The sequence below is a fragment of the Pygocentrus nattereri genome, chromosome 8 (assembly GCF_015220715.1).
Source record: "Pygocentrus nattereri isolate fPygNat1 chromosome 8, fPygNat1.pri, whole genome shotgun sequence".
In the NCBI taxonomy this organism is placed as follows: Eukaryota; Metazoa; Chordata; class Actinopteri; order Characiformes; family Serrasalmidae; genus Pygocentrus; species Pygocentrus nattereri.
In genome coordinates, this window is record NC_051218.1 from 27,629,029 (window position 1) to 27,654,254 (window position 25,226).

The window sequence follows — 25,226 nt, forward strand, 5'->3', positions numbered from 1 at the left end:
TAAAAAAAAAAAATCAAATTGTAAGTCACTCTGGATAAGAGTGTCTGCCAAATGCCGTAAACGTAAATATATAAAGTTCCATTACATGTTAATTACATTAGTTAGTTTGTAGCTCCAGTGCAGAACTAAATAAGCTAATTTTGAAGACCAATAATTTAATTTTTTAACGACTAATTTTGGACTGTTCCAAAATTTAACAAGATTACACCACACAGTCTTGGTTTCAATCAGACACAGGAAAAAAACAGCCCAGGATTGAACTATGGGTCATTACAATAGCCCTCAATTCAGCATCCTAACCTCTGGTCTGCAACCATCTGTAATGAAACTGCTCGTCCCTATAGCTTTGACTGATCACACACTGCGACCTTATCCTCTAATGGGCCTTTTGTCCAGAGTCTGTCAACCACTGCAGTTAATGACTTCAGTAAACCTGGAAAGTGTAATCCAAAGGGAGCCATGCACCATAACTCTGAGTTCCACAGTCCTCTTGGGGAGGGAACAGGAAAGCAGTGGGCTGCCATAGCTCCCCATACAGGAGGCCCAGAGCAAACAGTATGGGGGTGAGGATGTAGACCCACCAGTCCCAGCTAATTAAACAACTCCATTACTCAGCAGAGTAATCACCTCACAGGGCGCCTGGTTGCCTCTACAGCAAAGCGAGCTATATAGGAACAGGCTTGTGGGGGAGGAGGGGCACTGTGTCTTTTACAACCCCACAGACGTGAATGTGTTAAGTGAACAGAAGCAGATTAGCTGCAAGAACATAAGAAATCAATCTGTGCATCCTTTCCCTGCAAGAAGAACCCTGAATGAAATTCATGCTCTCTCCAGACAGATCAGAACATATTCTTACCTCTGCAAAAGACACTGTTACATAAGAATAGACACCACTTTGCAAAAGACAGAGATCATGATTCATTTAATAAACTTCCAGCTAAATTTATTTATGTTTCAGCATGGGAAAAAAAGAAAGCAAATCTTAATTAAAACTTTATGCATAATCCTCAACATCCATCCATCCATCCATTTTCTAAGCCGCTTCTCCGTCAGGGTCGCGGATAATCCTCAACAAGTATTTAAAAAAATCTTTTTGTCCAGTTCCTTGAATGGAATAAACAACATACTTAATGGCTGTTCTGAATGGTAATTCAATCCAAGAACTTTAGCCTCTCTGACTTTTGCACAGTACTGTATATTTATATTTTGGAATATATATATATATACAACAAGTTCCCATCATATAAGCCTCAAACCTCCCACCAAACACACTGTGTAAAAAGTTCCAAGAAACATACACTCCAAATAACCTCCAACCAATCATAGTCCCAACAACCTCTTACCAAATGCCCTCTACCTAACCCATGTTCCACAGAAACTTCCTCCAAACCATTATTTTAATGAGTGTTGAGCATGACAATTAAACCTTTAGTTCAGACGACTAAATTTTGAAAATCAAATGAGGAAAAACACCTCTAATGATAATGATCATTTCTCTTGTTGATATTCTCTCAGTATGTCAGCACTAAAAAAATGCAGTTCACGTGAACAATTTTGGCCATTCTAGATTTACAGGTCTTTTATATGATTACTATGTTTGCTCTGTGCTGTTTCTTTCAAAAAAAGGTTGAAAATGAGTTTTATACATTAACATAGATTTATTAAATAATTTAAACATTTTTATAGTTTTAAAATCATAATAAGCAATTTGTAATAGAATACCTTTTTTTCTTTTTTTTAATAAACAAATCTAACAATGCCAATACCCCCTTACCAAATACACCCCCAACAAGCTGCTACCTGGCACTTCTACAGTTCACTTTTTTGTTCTATTCAGGGAGAAGTGCAGTAATTTCTCAGTCTGTCAGCGTTGGTGAAAAACAATCCCCCTTTTGCTGAAGTAAACGGAGGAACAGCATATTGGGTTACAGACTTCATAAACAACGACAGATAACATGAGACGGAAGGCATGAGGTAAAGAAGTCCTCCTTTGTTCTCCAGTGGTGATAATGAATGGTGGCATCAGAACTACACACATCTTCAGCAGGTAGGCTTATAAACACAGTGTGCTCTTGCCCTATATCATTTAATGTTGCATAAATGACGCCATACACATTTAATAGGGCACCCCCTACGATTCATGTCAAATATAATTTTCTCCTCATTAAACATGAGGCCAGCTTGCTTCCTGTCTCACAATCAACCTTTTGTTAGAGTGACTGAAAATGGCTCTGCTGCTTTGGAACTGAGAACTCCAACTACATCTGGCTGCTGTGGATGCTGCGACTGACACAGTGCTGAAGACCACCTCTTATTTGACACACTGAAGAACGAGGAAGGTTTTGATTAAGCCTGAATGACTGCTACAGACGATGAACGCTTGTGAAAAACAAGACAGTGAAGGACTATGAATCAAGGGCTCACACACAGTCTCATTCACACTTATGTTCAAATGTTTAGAATTACTCATCATATTCAGAACTTTTGTAGTTTTAAGGCTTTATTCAGTATTTCAAGCTTTTTGGGGGGAACATGAGCCAGTTACTGAAAACTAAAGAATTGTAATTATCAAGTTATATTAATATCTGCCTCTGATTTGATCGTGTGAAGCATTCTGGGTATTCATTTTTATCATAACTTCTTTTTTGATGTTGAACAATGCTATGCTTACATTATGATGACTTGTTTACACTGGAGCAGTAAATATTTAAATATTTCACTTAGAACATCAACATTTGATCAGGAGTATGCAAACTGTTGCACACAACTGTATAATGGTATAATTTATACACAGAACTTTCAAACTGTAGTGCACACATTGTGGCTGCACTTACCAATGACACTGAGAGTGAAGTTGAGGGTGACACTTCCAAAACCGTTGATGGCGCGGCACACATATACTCCTGCGTCCTCCGCTTCCACCTCCTTTATCTTCAGACTGTGTGTTCCTCTGAGGACACGGAAGCGGCTCCAGCCTGGGCTCACTGTACGTCCGTCCTTCATCCAGTGCCACAGCGGTGGAGGGTCACCTTCAACGGGACACGGAAGACGCACGGTACGTCCCAGCTGTGCCGTCTGCCTCTCCTCCACCCCACGGGTCACCCACGGAGGACCTACGGCCAAAACATACCTGCTGTCACATTCAACCACGACAACATTGCTGTCCCTGCTGAGTTTGGAAAGTCAGAAATCGATATTGTCAATATTACAAAGCTAAATGATGCTAATAATATGTCACAGAATATAAACATGTCAATATATGGTGATCAAATCTCAAAACAGATGACAAGAAATTCAGACAGAAGGATATCATTTATGACTTTTTGTTGCTCCCAAAAATTAAGCACTTAGAAAAGGCAGTTTAATCAATTATCAAAGTTTGTTAATGATTATTAGTGATTATCTAGATTTAAATATTTATGAGTGCTACCATTTTAATTGTTAACCACTGACCATACAAAAATATTATTTATATATGCATAAATTGTTAATAACCACCTATAATACAGCAGCTTAATTGTAAAGTCTGCTAATACATATTGATTCATTTCATATGAAATTATCCATCCATCCATCCATCCATCCATTTTCCAAGCCGCTTCTCCAATTGTAATTTTAAGTGTTTACAATCCTTCAAACAATTCAGAATTATTATCAATAACTACTTACTAATGGTTTGTTATACCTTCCAAACACTGTAAATGCATTTTTCTAGTTATTTATGTATTTATTATGAATCCACTGTACAAACATAAAATAGAGCAAAGTAGCAAGTCGATAAAAAACTCGTTATTGACGTTTTTTATTTATCACTAAATGAATGGTAGCATTTATTACTGTATATGTAGGACTTACTAACAATCATTTACAATCATTTACTAATAAAAGTATTAGATAAGGACTTAGGAGTTATTTGTTCGTCACCCCTCAAATAAATATTCAATAAAAATAGCCTCCAGTTAAACATTCATAAAAAAAAGAACAACAAAAAACCAAAAACAAATAGGCAGTAATTCTAAACATTTGAATGGTTTATTTTGACCAAAACAAAGAGTGGACACTTGCTAAATGCTGGCCATATTGTCCTGTTTGTATTTCTGGCTGAACGAGTCTTTTATCCACAAATGAACATCAGCCTAAATGCACCCTGACCTTAATAGGTTAAAAGCACTTTTTATTCCTTGCATGATTTGTGTCTGCCTCCACAAGGAATGTCTGTGTGAGCTCAGAAACACGTCCACAGTCAAAAGACCTGCGTCTGCCTACTGAATAATCCCATTGTACGCACATTAGCCAAAGGCTGGGTTTAAAGCATGTTTCATATCACGGTGTCAGCAGACAAGATTTCTCTTTATTTATTTAAGGTCAGTTATTCAGTGTATGGCAAAAACGTGGAGGACAGTGAGGTTAAAGACTTCGGTGAGAGAAAAATGTGGAAAATGAAACAGTTTGAGGTCATAATGAGTGAAAACCACTGTGCTACTCATAGACCCAAAAGTTTCCTATTTGGAATGTCCTGAAGTGACTACAGCAACAGAGTAAGCTGGACACAACCCAACTATCACCATTGACAACAAATGAATGGAGTTATTTGATTTCTGCATAATTGAACATTTAAGATATAAACAAAGACATTCAATGTGGTTTAATGTGAAATGATCCACACTTACTGAGTCAGAGTTGTTCACAGTGGTGGTGATAGGAACCAGACATCTGAGATTAATGCCACTCTTATGCTATGCATTATGTATGTATATATGTATGCTATATACTGCTGCTGTCGGATGAAAACCTTGTTTTTGACATAATCTTGTTTTATAATGTGTTAGGCCATATGTATATAACACATTGGCCTAATGTATTTTAAAACTAGCATAATCATAAGAGTGGTGTGACTTAGACATCTGGTTCCTTTGGAGCTCTTCCCCAAGCAAATGTATTTGATTATGTATGACAATGCATTTTTTACAGATTTACCACTTGATTTGATTGTCATAACCTTTCCATATAAAAATCAGAACAAACGTGTAAGTTCACTGGCCATTTTGAATAGTTAATAAAATGGCCATAATTGTGCGCCCCCTGGTTACCATCTGAGTCAGTAAATTTCTCTCCAACCAACAATTTCATATCCAACTACTTTAAATGACTTCATTTACATCTCAACCATTGAATGATGCTGAAATTTTGAGATATCATTGGAATTATTCATATAATTAAGTGCCGTCAAGTCATTTCCGACTCCTAGCAACCACTAGAATGTGTGTTCTAGCATGTTTCTCCAGAATATTGTGTCATCTGTTTGGGGCTTCTGAATGGCTGCGTCATAGTTCCTCTGACTGTTACCATCCATCTTGTTGCTGCTCTTCTTCTTTTACCTTCAACTCTGCCAAGTACCCTGGCCTACCCACATGGTTTTCTCTGTAGTTTATCATTGCCTTCTTCTGCACAGTTGAATCGATATCTTTGCTGTTAGTATAGGTGGTTGGTTTAGTCTGCCACCTCTGCTAAGACCTTTTTGCTGTGTAAAGAAAGATGAAAGAAGTTCAAATTTCAGGCAGCACAGCTCAGTTCAGTCCATATCTAAATATAATTTGTTACTGCATGTATTAATAGATATTTTATTATTACAATTTCATTTTTTCCCATATTAAAATATCTATCAGAGCTGCATGAGTTGTGTTGTAATAAGTACATTTGAATATCATAGGAAACCGAAAGTAAACTCCTGCATTCTAAAGTTTAAACATAACTTGAAATGAAAAAGGCCAAATTTAGAGTTGATTTCATAACTTTCACACCAGCCACCTAGCCCCTACCCACTCCACCCCCTCCTGCCCAAAACTTTTTCGAAACTTTTCGGGGAATGTTTCTCTCAGCTCTTTCATAGTGCTTGTGTGAACAAGGTCCTTTTCATCCGCCTCATACTGCTCAGGGAGACTCCCATGAGGACTAGCTTTCCATTTCCTTTGGCCCACTCTGACCACCTCAGCAGCATAAGAGTGAGTGTGAGTGTGCGTTGGACGGCATCTCTCATTCATGCCCAGTACTGTCACATCCTGTTGCCTGCACCAGCAACTGCTCCAAGAACCACCAAAGATTATGGAAATTGAAAAATGAAACTGCACCCAAATTATTATTATTATGTTTTTTTTTTTCTTCAACTCCCCCTCACAATCTCTCTCTCGGAGTGAAGCGTTTTCACCTGGAGCTACTGGTCGCCATCCAGGAAAATGCCACGAGAGCTGAGAGAGGGAAAAGTAAGGGTTGTTTTGGTGCTGGAATTAAATTACAGTGCATTCCTCAAGGTTCCACTAAGAAGTCCTCGCTGAAAATATTGCTCTGTGCTCCTATAATGGCATCAAAATTTAACCCCCCAAATGGAGCAGAGAAAGATGGCAACAAAAAATAAATACTACTGTTAAGCTATAAAGATGCACATAAAAAGAAAGAGCATCTATACTTGCTTATACAGTGAGACTTTAAATCAAATTGCACTTTCACAAATGCTGACCGCTCAAAAGAAAACTTCACAATTCGGTCCAAAATTAAGATTATAGTCTAATTGCTACTTATCTTTATGACAACAATGCATTTAATTCATAATGAAGGAGTGCATGCCATTTGAGAATTACTTAACCCTTTAAAATTTCAGGCTTATTAGATACTAAGGCTTATTATTCAGTAACTACAGGGACTATAATGCAAATGGGTTGAGCTATTCTTATGTTATAGAAGCGTGTAATAAAACTTTGGGCCTACCAGCAGGCCCAATGCCATATAAGGGGTTCAGTGTCAGATGAACTGACAATGGCTCAGGTTGTGGCACAGAGGTCTGTGCCAGAGTGTTCATTTATTTATTATTTAATTTGTTTATGCTTATATTGTATCTAATATCATTGACCATTTTATCAGATTCATTTACCACATAGGAGCACTTGGTAGTTGTCAAAGTCCATCTGTGTCTCTTCATTTTATGCTTTGTTCATTAATAGATAGGATGGTGTCACAAAACCACCACAGAGCAGGTATAATTTGGATGGTGGATCAGTTGCAGCACTGCAGGAGTTTTTTAAACACCTCAGTGTCACTGCTGGACTGAGAAAAGTCCACCAACCAAAAAGCTCCAGCCAGCAGTGTCCGTTGGTCAGAAACTGAACAATGATAAAGAACCAGTAGGTTAATAACACAAACTGTGGAGCAGCAGATACACTTTCATCCCTAAATTTACATTTACAAGGTAGACCAAAGAGATACAAGTGTATAGTAGAGAGAACAGTGAGTGGATGCAGTGTTTAAAAACTCCAGCAGCACTGCTGTGTCTGATCCGCTCACACCAGTGCAACACACACTAATGCACCACCACCACGTCAGTGTCACTGCAGCACTGCAAATGACCTATCACCCAAATAATAACAGCTCTGTGAGGTTCCTGTGGGGGTCCTGACCTATGATGAGCAGGGTAAGTATGCAGAGAGTATTAAGTATTACAGTCTGGAATTGTAGAACTACAAAGTGCTCCTTTGTTCAGTGATGCTGATAAAATGGATCATGAGTGAAGATACATGTAGCTGATTTTATTGTTCTGGCTGATCTGTGTAAATAGTTGGTGTTTCTGATGAAAATGACCAATAAGTGCAGGTACAAGGTTGGTGTACCTAATAAAGTGACAATTGTTGTATGTATTTAGGGAAACAGGTGGGCCGATGCCACTTTTTCCATCTAATACCAAAACCTGAACCTCAAGTACCTTCTGATACTGAGTACTGATACAAAACCAAAACGTATCTGAACATACTACTTGATAGGTGGATTAAAATCCTGACTTATACTATTCTAAGCCGCTTCTCCATCAGGGTCGCAGGGGGGGCTGGAGCCTATCCCAGCAGTCTGCGGGCGAAAGGCAGGATACACCCTGGACAGGTCGCAAGCCCATCGCAGGGAGGACAGACAGACACAGACAGTCACTCACACCTAGGGGCAATTTAGCATGTCCAATTGGACTGTGGGAGGAAACCGGAGAATACCCACGCAGACACGGGGAGAACATGCAAGCTCCACACAGAGAGGATCCTGGCCGCCCGGCCGGGGAATCGAACCCAGGCCCTCCTCGCTGTGAGGCGACAGCGCTACCCACCACGCCACCGTGCCCCTGATTTATACCATTTTAATTAATTAATTAAGAGACCCTTATTAGTCACACAATGGGGAAATTTCACCTCCGCATTTAACCCATCCGTGAAGTGAAACATGGCATACACTCTAGTGAGCACACACACACTAGGGGGCAGTGAGCACACTTGCCCGGAAGCGGTGGGCAGCCCAATCTGCAGTGCACAGGGAGCAGTTGGGGGTTAGGTGTCTTACTCTAGGACACCTCAGTCATGTGCTGTTGGCTCTGGGGATCGAACCAGCGACCTTCCGGTCACATGGCTGGTTCCCTAACCTCCAGCCCATGACTGCCCCAATTATATTTAATTTAAATATTTATTTTAGTGAAAACAAAATAAAACACACTAAACATGAATGAATGACTTTTACCTTAAGATTTTAATGGGTTCAGAGATACAAAAAGTCACTGTGCTCAGTGACATGGTTTATCTTTAAATGCTTAAATAAAGTTGATTAGGCTCCAGCACCCCCCGCGACCCTGACGGAGAAGCGGCTTAGAAAATGGATGGATGGATGGATGGATGGATGGATGGATTTTGAAATCATTGCTCCCCTTGAAATGCTAGCAGATTGTTTGTGTTTGTGTGCAAGCAAGAAAACACCTAAATTGTAATATATGTGACACATCAGACTATATTTTTTTTCTTATTTTGAAGAAGCAAATCAATAATTAGCATTCCATTGTGATCAGAACTTGCTTTTCAGTGTGAGCACATACTCAATCAGAAACTATCGCAGTACATACGCCAATAAAAGTAGCATGGAGCTTCTTTTGTACAGTGATAGGAAACATGGTAGCTCAATGTTGCTAGCAATATGTTGGAGAAGAAATTTAATTCGACATTGCATTTACATTACAGTGAAGTCTCCCATTCATTTTTATGAATATGGGCAGAAGTCTTGCACGGAGAGTTGTAACAGCAGCAAAGGAGTCAAGCAGGTGAAGAGAGCAAAATAAAGTGGAGTATTACTGAGCTTTATGCAAATGACAGGCAAATTGCATCAACGGCCAGTCAGAATAAAATATTAATATGTCAAAATGTGGCAACCACACAGTCAAGCTCCACCCTGAAATCAGTGTTGAGAAGATTCAGTACTTAAATGCACAACGGGCTTGAGAGTACAATGGTTGAAAAAAAAAAAGATTATGGTACGATAACACTTCATACATCACATATACTGGCATTACTGAAAATGTCTTAGAGTCCTGACTGATGAATACAGTGTCAGAGAAATCAAAGGAAGGCGGCATCTCCCTCCATCATACATATTTTGTGTTTGTCACGCAAAGGCCTGTTAGATGACAGCAGAGCTTTGAAGAAGCAAACGGGAACAGGCATCATTCACTCGCTGGGCTGAAAGACAAATCACACCCACGGTGGGGTGGCGGGGAGGGGGAGGCTGAACACATGCCCAGTGGACCACAAGCACACAGTGATCCCCCTCGACAAGTAATCACTTACTGACACATACAAACAAACCAGGACTGCCAGCACATGATGGTCAGATGAGACATCAGAAGAGCAACTCCGTCTGAGCATAGAAAGACTTGACTGGGTGCTGAGAGCACTCAGTGAGAGATGTGATTATACCTAGATTATAGACTGGGGATGGGCAGGAGATAGGGGGATGTGGCTAAAGCAAGTTTCTGACCACACTGTAAACCAAATCTCCTGAATGAAAGAGTGAATCCTTTTCTCTTTAATAAGTCTCTCTCACTTGGCCAAGGTTGATTGGCCAATGTGTCTGATCCTGACCTTTCCTTTTGAGAATGGATCCTTATGTACAATTATTCTTTTTACTGTAAAAATGTCACCATAAAATGATTCCTTTTAACATTAAAGGGACACTCTGGCCCAAATGACCACATTTAAACATAGCCACATTTGTTGTAAGCATGCCTACTCTTGGCCTACATATCTGCTGCATAAATCTCCACTGTGAGCTTTTCTGGTTTAAAGACTGGGAAAACCCCTTCTGATGATGTAATTTGAAGGTGGGAAGGACTTTTTTTCAAAACCTTTTTCAGGGAGGATATTTTGGGAGCAAGTTATTTTAAATGTTTTTTGTTATCTGGTAAACAGAAATGGAAGCCAGATAGCTAACATTACTGCTAAAAAGCTGAATGTCTAATGTAGTCAAATAACTGTAGTACCATTATTCGTTGCCATCATTGAAATGGGGAGATTGGTGGAGCTCAAATGATGGAAATTACTTGTGAGATGAGGTCAGCAAAAAAAAGTAGAGTTAGCAAACTAGTTTTTATAGTTAGCAAACTTCAGTTTAGATCAGTTTGTGTGGATCACAATCTTGGTTGGTGACCAAAGTAGGAGTTACACTAATGCTTGCATTTAATAGCCTGTAGATAAGATGCTAGGCTGTCAAAACTGGTTGACACCACTGGGATTCCCAATAGCTGTATGTGCAAAGCACACAGAGTATAGTAAAGATGAACAAAAGCATGAAAATGATGAATAAGGCTGAAGAATATATCGCTGTGCTACTGAACATTACATAACACAACAAACAATGTATTAAACTCTAGTTGTAGGACACAATACCCCTTTAATCATGCAATGCTCTGCATATTTTATGCTCAAAAAATTATTGTTGCAAACAATTCTGCCCTGTTCTCCTGACCTCAAATTACCCTTCCATTCTAGTCATTCTCCTCCAAACTCATCCCACAACTAACCACTGACCATCATGCAAGATAGCATCTTGGTTTGTTACTGACTCATTGAGCTGAAAATGGTGTCAAGCTGTCATTGGGCAGAATCATTTTCACATGGTTTGTATTTCTCAAAAGTGTCTTAAGAGAAGGCTTTTATCTCCGTGTGCTGCCACAGTACTGTACTAAGACAGACAGAGAGGGAGGGAGAGGGACTCTATGAGCCTGGTGGAAGTCCTCTATCAGACCTCCCAGTGTCACAGCCCGCAACACCCCACTGGGAACACAACATCAATAGAGTTACACTCCCGTCGCTTCTGACACACTCTTTTAGCGGCAGAGCTGTAGAGTAGATAAAAAGGAGACATGCACTAGACTGAATTACCATAATTTTAACCCTTTAATTCTGAGGCAAAAAAAGCAGCTATTCTTGTCTTTTAATCTGCTCTCCTCCTGTAATAATGTGATTTCTCACTGCCTTCATCATGTTTATTTTAATATGGGAAGAAAAAGACAAAAAAAAAAACAAAACCTGGAGATCACTATTTGTGATCTGTGCGTTTCTTTTAGACTTGTTTTGATTAAACAAATTAGCATTTCCATTGTAATCGGAGTGAATATGAGCACATGCTCATTCAGAAACCATCACAGTACATCCACCAATAAAAGCAGCATGGAGCTTATTTTATGCAGTGACAGCAAACATGAAAGGACAATGTTGTTGGCAATATGTTGGAGAAGGTGGTTCATTTGGCACTGCATTCACATTGCAGTAAAGTTTCCTATTAATTTTTTTTGGAGATGGGCAGAAATTCTGCATGGAGAGTTATGAGAGTGGCAGCGGAGTCAAGTAGGTAAGGAGAACAAAAGAATAAGGAGAATTTCTGAACTTTATGCAAATGACAGGCAAATATCACCAACGGCCTGTCAGATTAACATATTAATCCGTCAAAGTGTGGCAACCACAGAGTCAAGCTCCATACTGAAATCAGTGTTGAGACGATTCATTATCTGAATGCACATGTATTGAACCAGAAATAAAAATGGTTGAAGAAAAAAAATAAATTAAAAACCCTCGAAAAACAGATAAATAAAAGGAATTTTAAAGGAACATTATGGTAACATAATTCTTTAATTGAACCTGCTTTATAACACTGACATAACCAGGACATAAATGTGTCATAGCAGAAGTCACATACTTTCATAAGTTGTTTCTAGTAGAGACTATAGTGTACTAATAGTGTTATTAATAAAGGCAAATGCTTCTGTCTACTCTTTTTAGCTGCCAAGACATGAAACATTATGACATCTGGCACAGTAATTAATTATAACAGTAAGATGACAATGTTATAATCTGTCATGACAGTAGCCATGACAGTGGCATGTTAATAGCATGATTGTTCCAATGTTATGTAAAAACCATTACCAAGATAATCAGCCTGATTTAACTTTTTAAGGATTAAAAATACACTCTAAATATAAAATGTTTGGGGGCCGCTGAGTATGCAGGACTTCAGCACCGTGAGTTCATAATTTTTTGATATAGACTATATGGCAAAAGGTATCTGACCATCTGACCATTTATAAGCTTGTTGGATATCCTGTTCCAAAACAATGGGCATTATTACAGAGTCGACCCCCATTTGAGACTGGAACAGCCTCTACAGGATTTTAGAGTGTCTGTGGGAATTTATTACCATTCAGTCTAAAGAGCATTTGTGAGGTCAGACACTGACGCTGGATGAGAAAGTCTGGCTCACAATCGACGTTCCAGTTCATCCCAAAGCTGTCCATTAAGGTTGAGGTCAGGGCTCCATAAGGGCCACTTAAGCTCTTCCACTCTAACCTGTTCAAATCATGTCTTTATGGAGCTTGCGTTGTGCACAGAGGCTCAGTCTTCCCCTAACTGTTGATACAAAGCTGGGAAATTGTAATTGTGTAAATGTCTTTGAATGCTGTAGTATTGACATCACCCTTCACTGGACCTAAGGAGCCTGAAAAACTGTTAACTCTCTTAGGCATGAGATCTTAGGCTCTTGTGCAGCTACTTGGACATGGAAACCCATTACATGAAGCTCCTGATGCACAGTTCTTGTGATGTTGCTTCCAGAAGCAGTTTTGAACTCTGTAGTTGATGTAAAAGAGGACATAACAATAATAATGATTATAGTTGTCCATGGCAGACCTAGCAGAGAACATAAATTCATTGATCTTTTCAGTATGACCCATTCTACTGTCAGTGCATGCCTTTGGAGATTTAAAGCTATGTACTTGATTTCATACACCTGTTAGCAATGGGTGTGGCTAAAACTATGGCCTCAAAAAATCTGAACTTGGGCATTTACATATTTTTGACTATATAATGTAATTATGATCATTTTTGTTGTTATTGTTCATGGTTAGCATGTTTGCTGGCTTATTAACTGCTCTAATCCTCCAGACTGGCCACAAACTGCAAAAGTCTAATGTGACTTAAAGTGTAGACTGGGCACATGCTTACTTCTTCTTTTTTGTGAGTATGTGTAGAGAAAGACAGACTTCCATATGGGCATGGGCATATGGACTACCAGAGATCACTTAAAAGCACGCCTGTCCCCCTTTGGCCCGCTTTGTTGTAGACATCTTGATATGGGTCTGTGATTTCTGGGCAGGATTTATGGACAGGAGGCCTCCCAAACTACAGTGCTGAAAGGGCTTTGAAGCCCAGGCAGCTTCAGCAGCTTCAGAAGCTCCACACTGGTGTCACAGGGCGAGCTTCAAACGGCCTGACAGCACACAGCTTGGATAAATGGAAATGATGGAGGAAGTGGCATGGCCATCAAATGCAGGCCGAGAAAGAGGAAGAGGGAGTGTATCAGAGAAAGAGAGAGAGAGGGGTGAAGGAAAGAAAGAACAGGAAGATAGAGAGAATGAGGAGGAAAGAACACATGAGGAACTGATGTGGATGGCTTGAACAAGCTGTGCAGAAAAGTCAACCTGCTGCATAAGTGCTATCAGAAGTCCAGACCATCCAGATGCACATGTTTCTGGCTGCTGGATAATGGAGAAGCTCAGCAGTAAATCTATGAAGCACCCACAAAAATCTGTGCTAAATGTAAACTTTAAGGGTCCACTCTTTGGTGGACAACACAGTGACCCTTGCCATAAAACTGGAAGAAGGGCTTAGAGACAAGTACCTAAGTTATAAAGTAATTTCAAGACCAGGCAAACAAGGGCAGAGTTGTCAGACTGCTTCTAAAGTTTCCAGATAAGAAATATTCAAAACACACCAAAAAGCATAAAAAACACTCAAAAAGTCATTTTAGCGTGAAATAATAAAGCATGAAATCAACAATAAGCTTCTGGGTACATTATCTGCTGATGTCTTACCTTGGAATATTTGCAGATAAGTATTTAAGATGTCACTAGATGACACTGTTGCTCTTTTAAACTAACAATAAAATTTCTCAGTTTCAACATCTGATATGTTGTCTTTGTACTATTTTCCTTTACAAATATGGTTTGCATGATTTGCACAGTATCCCAACTTTTTGGAAATGGAGTTGTAATTTAAAAGAAAAACTAAATGTGTATAAATATGTGTATATTATTTCCATAATTTGGATGTGATAAGATCCATACTCCAAGCAATCAGAATGTCAAATGAATATCAATAATATTCCTCATTCAAATAAACTTTCAAATATTTAAAATCACTAGTCATTTCCATTTACTGCTATGACTATGTACTACGATGATATATGTCAATCAACATTTTGACAGCTGACTGGACATGGAGAGAAGCTATTCAAATTTCAGCTGCATAAGAAAGTAATGCCATTTCATGACTTTGTATACTTTATATACCTGCCCAATCTGGTAAAACTCTGAACTTCGGGTAGACAATATAGCAAATACATAATATTGATATATTTCATGACATATTCATGAGCAAAACAGTTTGTTATTAAAAGTAGCTACAAAAAATGTAAATGCACTGTTTTTTTGAACAACATTTCATGTGCTGCTCATGACCACATCTAATACTGCAAAGAATCAGGATTCTAACTTGTCATTTACAGGCGATTGTGTGACAGCTTCACAACTTGGGAGCCTTTTCTAAACCTCATTTTAATGGAAAAAAAAATTGGACTGTATTCTATAATTCAAGAGTAGAAAAAAGTAACAAGCAAGAAAGTAAGAAAAAAGAATGAACATTCTATCAAATGTGCTCACTACTGACAGATTTGCATTAAATATAGATAATTTGTCTAATAAATTGTCACAATATCAGGTTTGGTTCAGCTTTTTCAATATTTGCATCTGAATGTTTTGTTCCAGCTAATCTAGCAAGCATTTCACAGCTCATCTTGTTTGCTGAATTGTATTCTGTTTCTGGCTAATTCTGCTAATTTAGATGTTCTGCCATCACAACTACTGACCAAAAGCTTGCTTAGGATCAGGTTTGGGATTTCATGAAGACCTGCAATCACATTTTTCTTCACTCTTCTGACCAAACAGGCTGCAGGTCAAATATTATCATACCAATCTATCCACTGTTTTGGTATAAGACAAATTACCATTACCTGATGGCACAGAACCTCCAGGTGGATTTTTTAACTTTTCATTTTCCCAGGTCAATAAAAATGTCTTTTTGTGGTAATTGTTTTTTCCATTTAAATTTCTGCCATTTTAATATGCACTAGCCACACTTTTCACTACAGGTTGAATAAAGAAATCACTTGCTTTATAAGGCCATTTTCTCACTGCACATTCAAAAGCAACTTAGCATAAACATATATATATATATATATATATATATATATATATATATATATATATATATATATATATATATATATATAAAAACTTAGCTTGTTCTAGTTCTAGGCCATTTCACTGCTCAAGAGACGGCTGGAACCATTGTAATAATCCACTTTTGGTCATTTTATTTCACCCTAAAGCATCTAATTTGGATAATTAACTAACTTTCCTGTCTGTTAGCTTACCTTACTGGCTGACATGCTACTATATACAGCATATACTTTTCTGCTCACACACTCAATCAAATGTGTGCTTGTAGAATCAAACAAAGTTTCTATTTTTCACAATGTCAGCTTATATTGAACTCTCCACAAAGTATTACTTCAAAAATAGCAGCCAACACATCAGCATACCATGATAACATGACAGTACCGTCAGCCAATCAGAGGACTGAGTTCCCCAGGTCATCTAGAGTTTGATCTCATGCCATCATGTGATTTAGATAGTAGCTTTACCCCCCTCCTCCTCCACCTCCACCCCTTGTGTACAGTAGGATCACATTTGCTTTCAGTGATATATCAGTTAGACCAAACAGTGGTCATGGTTGTGGAATGTGACTTCTTTATCTAGGTAGTGATAATTCCAAGGACTGATGTCTCCAGTTGTTTGCACTGATGCTTTGGTAAGACACACAGTGTAGGGGTGGGGGGGTGGCGGTGGGGGGGGGGTCGGGGGTGAGGATCAGTGAATAGATACCCCTCATTTTCTCTCAAAAGAAAAGAAAAATAAACCCTTTCACACGTGATACTCTGGTTTTCTGACCTCTGCTTGTTGCTTTCTTTTGAATGAACTTAATCAAATCTGCTTTTGGAGACAAGCTAACTCAATTAGCCTCTGCTGTCCTGATGTGCACTTTGTGTTTGTCACTCCAGCTTCTTCTTGTCTCCATAGGAGGGGGTTGGATTCCAGTCCTGAAGTTTAGTAATGTCTCTGCCAGAACATAAAATATTGGCCTGAACTCAGCAGGCCTTGATTGCTCGATTAACTGATCGAGATCCCAGTATTTGAATACTGAATACTGAAACCACTAATCTAGTATTTATTACATTTTATCACAGGAAGACAGGACAGCAAAACGTGACAGTTTTGCCAGTAACTATATTATACTTTACTACAATGACACACAACTGTAAGGACATGACAAGGATTTAACTAATTATAGGTAGGTCCAGAAACGTTGACCAAACGTATTTCTCTGACAAAGTAATATGTTGGCATATCATCCACTGAGAAGAAAAGACCTTGTGTAGAAGATGAGGTCAGCAGCCAATGTTGTACCAACTATGTTTACATTTACAGCATTTGGCAGACACTCTTATCCAGAGTGAGTTACAATTTGATAATTTTACACAGGTAGGTGAATTTAATGTTAGGAGTCTTACCCAAGGACCCTTACTGGTATAGTACAGTGTGATTGTCCAGGTAGGGGATTGGTAGTTTACAGTGTAGAAGGCAGAGGTGTTACCCACTTCACTATACCAACCAGTCAGCATTTGCTTACCCTGAGGATTCGACTTCCATTACTAATTCTGATTTCTTTTGGCTATATTTGAGTAATAACACTTGTTTTAAATTTTATCCTCGTAGTAAGCCTATAGTCATAGGTCTATTTTTCCCTGCAGTTTCCTAGATAGCCATTCATTAAATTTTATGAATACTCAGACATCAAAATGCATTGGAAAGCACATCCTTGGACCCCACTCCTTACGTTTAGGTGATGATGGGCCAAGTCAGGTCTATTTTGCACAGAACTTTCTTGAGCTTGGTTCAGTTTTGGACTCAGCATATTGGACTCAGCATATCAGACTCAAAACATCAGACTCAGCTGTATTTAGGTGCAGACCAAAACTCTGTGTTAAACTCTTTAACTGTGTTAAAGATTCCAGTCGAGTAGAGACGGCTTAATACAGTGGGTATAAGGAAACCACTCAAACCAAGCCATTTTTCAAAAGCATCACAGATCACCTAAACCAGGGGTACCCAAGTTTGGTTTATGAGTGTTACAGTCCAGTATTGTTTAAAGCAAGGTCATTACCAGAATATCACCAGACTTTGGATCCCCAGGATCAGAGCCGAGTATCCCTAAAGTAAACTGCTACTAGTTGGGTAGTCACTACAAACCCATAATCCTTTACTAATGACTAATTACGGAGATCGTCATGCATCAAATTCATATTAGATACCTCAAGTTCATGGAATTCTTGCTGCACTAGGTCATCCTTCATGCCTTGTTCACCCCTCTTTCAGATTATAAAACCTCACAGTGTCAATCACACATTCTTCCAACAGTGGGTAACAAAATTGGGCTGCATTGTAGGTTTGATCCCTATCCAGGCAGCACTTGTCTACCAGGGTAAATTGCTCTGGATTGGAGTGTCTATGCATAAATGCATAAAACAAACCATAAATGCATAAAAATGTAAAGTCTTTTATATTTTAATAAATATAAAAAATTATTTGCTGTGCTTTCAACAATTAATCAATGCTGTAAAAACAGAGTAAACATTGTTTCAACATTAAATGAACATCTGTACTGGCATTAAATCAACAGCAACTCAACCATCAGCAAATGCTGTAGAATAAAACATTTGATCAGTGTTGCCAAACATCAAATTAACACTGTATCAATCAAAGTTTTCTTTCTGAGGTAAATATCTTTCAGGACTGGGGTTAGAAGGCCCTTCTTTAAAGACCCTGCTCCTCATCTGCCCAAGTGTCCATGTCTCTAGCTATAGTGCAGCAGCTGTCTCCCATCCACTACCCCATTAATCAGCATGACAGCCCTGGTTCCATGGCCCTTTCTCTCTTTGGTGAGGTGGAGGCCAAGATGGCCCCTTTCAGGTGAAACAGTGATCTGTGAGTAGCCTGCCAGCCGTTCATTCCCAGCGTCTCCAGCTTCATTAACCCCTTCTCTTCTCTTGATCTGCCTCCCTGTCCTATCTATTGCATTTTAAAACCTGCAAGGAAGACTGACACAGTTGATTAGGCCATGAGAACTTGACAAAGTGCCTGTGTCTGTCATGACACTGTACTGCTAGCCTGCTTAACGCTGCCATATAAACTATTTTCTTGCCTGAGCTAAAAGCCCCTCACACAGATACTTGGAGACATTTTTGAGCTTTTCAGCAGCTGACACAAATAGAAAGACTGAAGAGACTCTTTATTGATCACATGTTCCTACTTGACTACAGCTCTTGTCCTGAGTGACCTTTCATGTGTAATGAAGTAATAGGCAGTTCAGTCTCTGTTAAAATTCCAGTTTCCATTCTGAGAAATCCAAAGGCTAAAGGAACATGCTTTGAACTTGTACATATTTGAAGGTTATATCTTTGGACACTTCTGTGTCAGGGCAGATAAGAATGATTTCCCTGCTAAAGCTGTTAGACCCTCTGTACAATGAACTCTCCAACTTCGGAATTGTGATACGTCTCTGAAACTAGAATCTCTTCAGAGATTCTTTCAATGTTGGCTGCTTTTGTTAGTGACTCACAGAGAGTTGAAGTGAGGCAGAGAACACACTGGACTGAATCACAGTGGCTCAGATAGCCTCTGCTTTGTTATTGTTCAGAATTATGGCCTGCTGCTGTGGAAGTATGAGTCTACAATCTCAAAGTCACCCAGTGCAGGACAGCACCCCGATATTTTCTCCTCCAGTGGACCACCAGTGGTTGGACCACAGGGAAAGGCCTAGCAGTGCGCCAAACCTGGCCTCATAAACACACCCACAACTTGGCTTGGTTTCATGCTAATGCTGGCTAACTTGGGCTCCTGCAGGGTAACGAGCACCTGCTTATAATGAGTGCTCTTTGTGTCAAAAGCTCGGCTGACAGTTATCACACGCAAGCTTTCAAATCCTGTTTCGCCTCACTTTGTTTTTCTCTCTTCTTCTATCCTTCACTGACTTGCTCTCTCTGTCTCTGCAGTTTTGAGTTTTGGCCTGCTGTCTTAGGTTTCATGTTCTCGTCAACATGACTTCATACATGTAGCAATAACAGCAGTTTTTCTTGCCAAGGGTGTCAGGTAACTAACCAGAGCTAGCCAGAGGAGCTAGTTTACCATTACAATAACAATCAAGTTTTACTATCTATGGTAAAAGACAACACAATAAAAATTGAAAGTGCTCATAAACCTTTTATTTTATTCACCTGGTAACAGTGATGATCTTCTAAGAACTTGAAAAGTAAATAAAAAAAGGTGCTACCCACTGATAGATAAATCAGCAGTATATGTTACTTTATATGGGTCTTTATAAAGCAATTACAATCAGTAATTCAGCAATCCAGCTTTGTTTATCTTCTGGATTGTTATCATTGGGTATACCTAAACTAACTACACTATGTAGTGAAGTCCGCAATAAACTTCTTACACTTACACGGCACTTTCATCTATTCTTCTTTTAAGTTGCAAATGTGTATAACAACATTTACTAATTTCTAACCTCCTTTATGTTTTTCAACACTTCATTACTCCTGTGTTTACCCATCCATTAGTTTCATTATGTACCTCGTTCATTCCTTAATTTCCCTTCATTCTCCTGATCTGACTCTTGTTCGGTTATTTAAGCATTAATTTACATGTTTGATCTAAATATATATATTGAAACTTACAACATATGATATCTATCTTTTGATTTCTGAATTACATGAGACTGCACCATCAGTAAGAGTGACTTTTCTCACGCGAGTTGTAGCCTTTTATGAGTAGGTAACACAATACAACTTTAATTTGATCTAGCATTAAACCTGTAGTCTAAACTGAGCAGGTGCTACATAGAATGCTATATCTGGCACTGTCATGACTAGCATTGGGTTAGAATTTTGTATCTGTTATTTTCCCTCATAAACATTCATATATAATGTTTTCACATATAGTCTCAGATTTACATTATAGCCACATTACTGTGTCAGCAATATTAGATATGGCCATGGTGGTGAGGTTTGCACTCACTCAATGTGATGACCAAGGGCAGTGATTACCAGCTATCTACATGTCTTCCCAGTTCCAGAGTGCCTGCATCATATTATTAACTCTTTCTTGAGCCAAGGGCAAGAAAAACACTCAAATATGGGCAGAGGTACACCAGGAGCAGGATTAGGGACTATATTGCAAGGTCGTGATGACCTTAAGGGGCCCGAAGGGAACTCAAGTGTGAGGTGCAGAACAAGTGACCTCGGAGACCTATAGTGATGACCCAGGTGACCTTTTTGCGGTGACCCAGGGCACCTGTTGCAATGACCCAAGGAAATACACACCCAAGCCAACACTTAGAGAGATGAGAACATGAGAGTTAAAGCCATTAAAAAGAGAGGCCCTGAACTGAACTGTGGGATCCCTGGAATTTCAGAGCTTTGAGAAAACACATCCGTTAGACAAACGTACGGGAGGCATTGTGGCAGAAAAATGCATGTCTTTCAGAGCTAAGCGGTCAATGCTGGTTGGGTTGGACAGCTGTAATCCTCCCTGTGAATCTCTGAGTAATCCCACTTGTGAAGGGGAAACAAAGGGAGGGCAACAGTGCCTCCCAGCAGCAGCGCTTCAGGACTCCCACACCCAGCTGAGCGTTTCAGGAGGCTTGCTCATGCACGAGCACACACTGCTCCAACAGGCTTGCACCATCAGAATGAGCAGAAAATGGATAGCGACGGTGAAGGCTCTTTCTTTCAGAAAACACTATCCTACTCCCACCTGTGCAAACACTCCACCCGGCCAGTCACGCAGGTAATGCGCACACACAGAGGATCACATGCAACAAACTCCTGGAGCCACACAACCTCTGAACGGTTTTGCTGAGCGCTGATAAAAACCAAGAGAAGTTCAAAGACTTGGCACTTGCCTTTGTGTTTTAATGCCTCCTCCATAAATACCAATACTTCTCGAATAGCTGCGTCGGAGGGATGGCGCACAAGAGCTCATTAAGCACCTTGTTTACATAAACCCGCTTTTTCACCCGAGATACTGTAGGTACAGCGCTGGCGGAGTGAGCACGTTTCAAGCAGATCAGAACTACAAAGGCAAGGGGCTGGGTCCATCAAAACAGAAACGGCAAGGAAGTGGGTGCTGGTTTTCATCTGCGATTTAAAATATGGGGTGAAATAGAATGTTAGGCTTGCCAGATCGAACTCTTGTAGACTTTTAAGGACTTGGTATTAACATACTTCATGCACACATGTGAGGACATATGTATGTGAACGCAAGCTTTGCCATCATGAACATCGTGTTCAAATTTAATAACAGCACTACTTCCCATTGAAACATGTTGGATAACTAGCTCAGCATTTATAGTGCCAAGGAACACACACACAGTCAGTTAGATCCTGCCAAACAATCCTTCCCTTTGCTAGAAATGTGAACTCTGTATGTAAACTTTTTCTTCTTGTTGCTGTTCACTTTTGGATGCAAGACTTTTTCTGTAACAGTGATCGTGCCTCAAGCAACATTTTAATTACTGCTCAAGCATGCGGCGCGCACACACACACACAAGCAGACGCACACAGATCTAAGACTTAGGCTGACAAGTTGACAAGAACAACATGATGTTCCTAATGAAATAGGACATCATTTGGGAGCCCCACTTACAATGCTTACCTTCTAACTATACTTACAAACAGTGGAAAATACCTGAGGGACACAAACATTCTCACACGCAGAGAGACAGAGTGACAGAGAGAACCATGGACAGGAGAAGCTCAAGTTTCACTTCCTGTTTGTGCCTTTAGGCCCTGGGACATCTGGACCAGGTAAACAACACTGCTCAGCGCAAGTTACGTAATGGGTAGATTCTACTATACTATCATAAAAAGGTGCATTCTGTCCCACACACACACAAAAAAAAAATATATATATATACAGGAAATATACCTTATTCCTTATACCTTAAGGAATAACATGGGCCTTGAGGTCTAATTTATTGTATCTATGAGGTGTAAAGTCACCCTATGTAAAGTTTCTGACCACAGGATCACTGCTGATCAGATGTTATTTGGGTGGTGGACAGCAGGGACCCTGATGGTCATGGTATCTGGCTCCACCTTGCCGGTGTACAGCTAGAGACTATTGATACTTAGCCATCCAGTAGCCATTTATTGGTGGTCAATATGTGACCTCTGAGCTGTTCTTGACTGGATGACACTCTAAACTTAGCAGTGACACTGATGTGTGTAAAAACTCCAGTAACAAAGCAGGGTCTGTATCAGTGTCCCTGCTGTGCTGAGTGGCCCATCATCCATATTATATCTGGTCAAAAGTGGTTCTATGGTGGTCTCTTCCCACTGTCGGATCTACCCACTGTGCACAGTGTGTGGTCAGCAATAAGGAATGCATGGAAAGTTGTTTGTTTAGATTAGTTAATACATGTCATGAATGTATGGCAAAATGGTCTGAAGTGAGAAGCTAGAGGAGGAGTTACAAAGTACTGATAAACACAACTTTGATGCAATAAATGTCTACAGTCCATGTGCATCATTCTGCCCAAAGTATCACTGAAGTACAAGGTCGTTCAACAAACTACATATAATGCTGAACACATGCATCAATGAAAGCAAGTATTCCTGCATTTTAAAATAACATAAAATTGAGTCTACTAGCAAATTCCATTTATATAACAGCACAGAACTGTCAAAGAAACTTAACTACCACATTTGACAAAGCTTTCTGGTTTGTGTGCAGTATTGCAGTGACGTCACACATCATTAATGTGGGAAGCATTGTTAGCTTGCATGCATAGCAATATTTTGTATTCAACAACTGGAGATCTAGTGATATTTGGAGAACAATATTAATATCCATATACCCACCTAGTCAGCCTTCTGCAGTTAAGCTCCGCCCTTTCATGCTGAAGTTATAAGGAGTCTTTCAGCCTGGACTGCTTTTTGAATGAGGCAGCCAGTCAGAACAAGCTTGTTTTTATGTATTAATCTAAAACAGTATAGTAACAAAAATACATGTTAATTCTAAGGAATAACAAGACTAAGCAGCAAAAACAGCTTGTTCTGAATGTAATGTTTCTGAGATGTCACGAAAACCAGCGAGTTTCAGCCTTGACTGTACAAACGTAGACATGCATTACTGATACATAGAACCACAAAAAAACAACATGAGAGGACTTCAGAAAGAAAAAGGAAGAAAGATTGACAATATGGGCCCTTTAATACACCCTTCCAGTCTCAGCTCACATACATTAAGGTTATCTAGTACAGCCTGGAGCTGGAGCTGGACCCTGGTGTTATTCCTCTACTGCAGTAGCAGATCACAAAGCCTGCACGGCTCCAGTGGAGCAGCTCCATTATCATGCCTTTGATAAGCACAGCTGCCTGCAGAGCCCCATTATCTGCCTAATGAACCGGAGGAGGCTGGCACCTGCAGAGAACAGAGACAGGCCAACAGAGGGGAGCACTCCAGGACCCCAGGCCTGTAAGCCCTGGCCCACATCCTTCTGATTCCCCACATTAAGATTCAAATATGAGGAGATTTTAAAGATAAGCTTAAATCACATGGAAATGGACTGGCATTAGCTTAGTCAATTATCATTCAAGCAAGCCTTTTTATATCTGAAGGCTAAAGCTATTTAGCTCCAATAAACCTGTTTATACCTTTAAAGGGTATCTGAAAGAAATGATCTGCAGGGGCAGATTTAGCCTTGTTTACAAGTCTTCAGAGTCTGGACCTGATTTAGGTCGGTAGAACGAAAAAAGTCAGACCTGCTGCTGCTGCAGCCTTCACTGATAAATCTGTCTGTAATATTTTGCCATCTCTAATTTACCTCAAAATTCTTTAAAGACCACGACACGTCTTTGATGCGTGCGCCTCTCCAAACATTTGGAAACGAGTGTGACTGTGTAAGGAAACACATTGTTTTTGTTAGAGCTCTGTAGCTGGTGGAGTATGTAAATCGGAGAGTGGCATTCATTAGCTTGGGCACGGCCGACGTTCGGCAGGATCTGAGCACGTTGCGTGGATGGCAGACTGCTGGACCTGGAGGCCAGGCTCAGGGCCATGAGGAGCTGTCACGTGTTCCTGGGCAAATAAAAAAAAACAAAGGCTTCATAGGTAGAAGCAGAAATCAGCGCGAAACAGGAAATAGCTGACCGCATGCGGGCAGGCGAGGAGTGAAAACATTCCCCAGAACTGCCTGTACAGGGACTTTATCTGAGCTGGCTGGCATGTGTGAGCACGTGTTTGTGTATGAAGGAGATAGATGGAGGGTGTCTGGAGCTGAGATTCATCCAATTCACTGGCGTTAGGACTGAGTCAGGATGAATAAGGATTACTGAGAACTGTACCGTGATTACTGGCATTTCAGAGCAAACAGAGCTCTTTTATAAAATTGCAGAAAAGTGACAAACAAGCATTGTGTCACATTAACATGCTCTCCAAGCAATTTGGTAAAACATCACTGGGGGCACTTGTAGCTTCCAGTGACTGTCCTGCCTCAAAATTCATTCATTTAATTTCCAATACAAGTTAATATTTTTTCAGCATCAAGATAAAAAACAGAAAGTATGTATTTAACAAAAAATGCACATACATCTCAACAATTAAACACACCATCCTTCAGTATTTGGTGTTCACCAGCTTATGTTTT

At 39.7% G+C, this 25,226-nt stretch overlaps 1 protein-coding gene across 1 annotated transcript in view; it reads right to left on the reverse strand.

Annotated features, from left to right (window-relative positions):
• Positions 1-25,226, reverse strand: part of fgfrl1b (fibroblast growth factor receptor like 1b) — a 48,993-nt gene that overhangs the window by 19,490 nt on the left and 4,277 nt on the right. Inside the window, exon 2 of the mRNA XM_017703709.2 lies at positions 2,835-3,113. Coding sequence (XP_017559198.1) covers positions 2,835-3,113 — 279 coding nt within the window. The remainder of the gene's footprint in view (positions 1-2,834; positions 3,114-25,226) is intronic.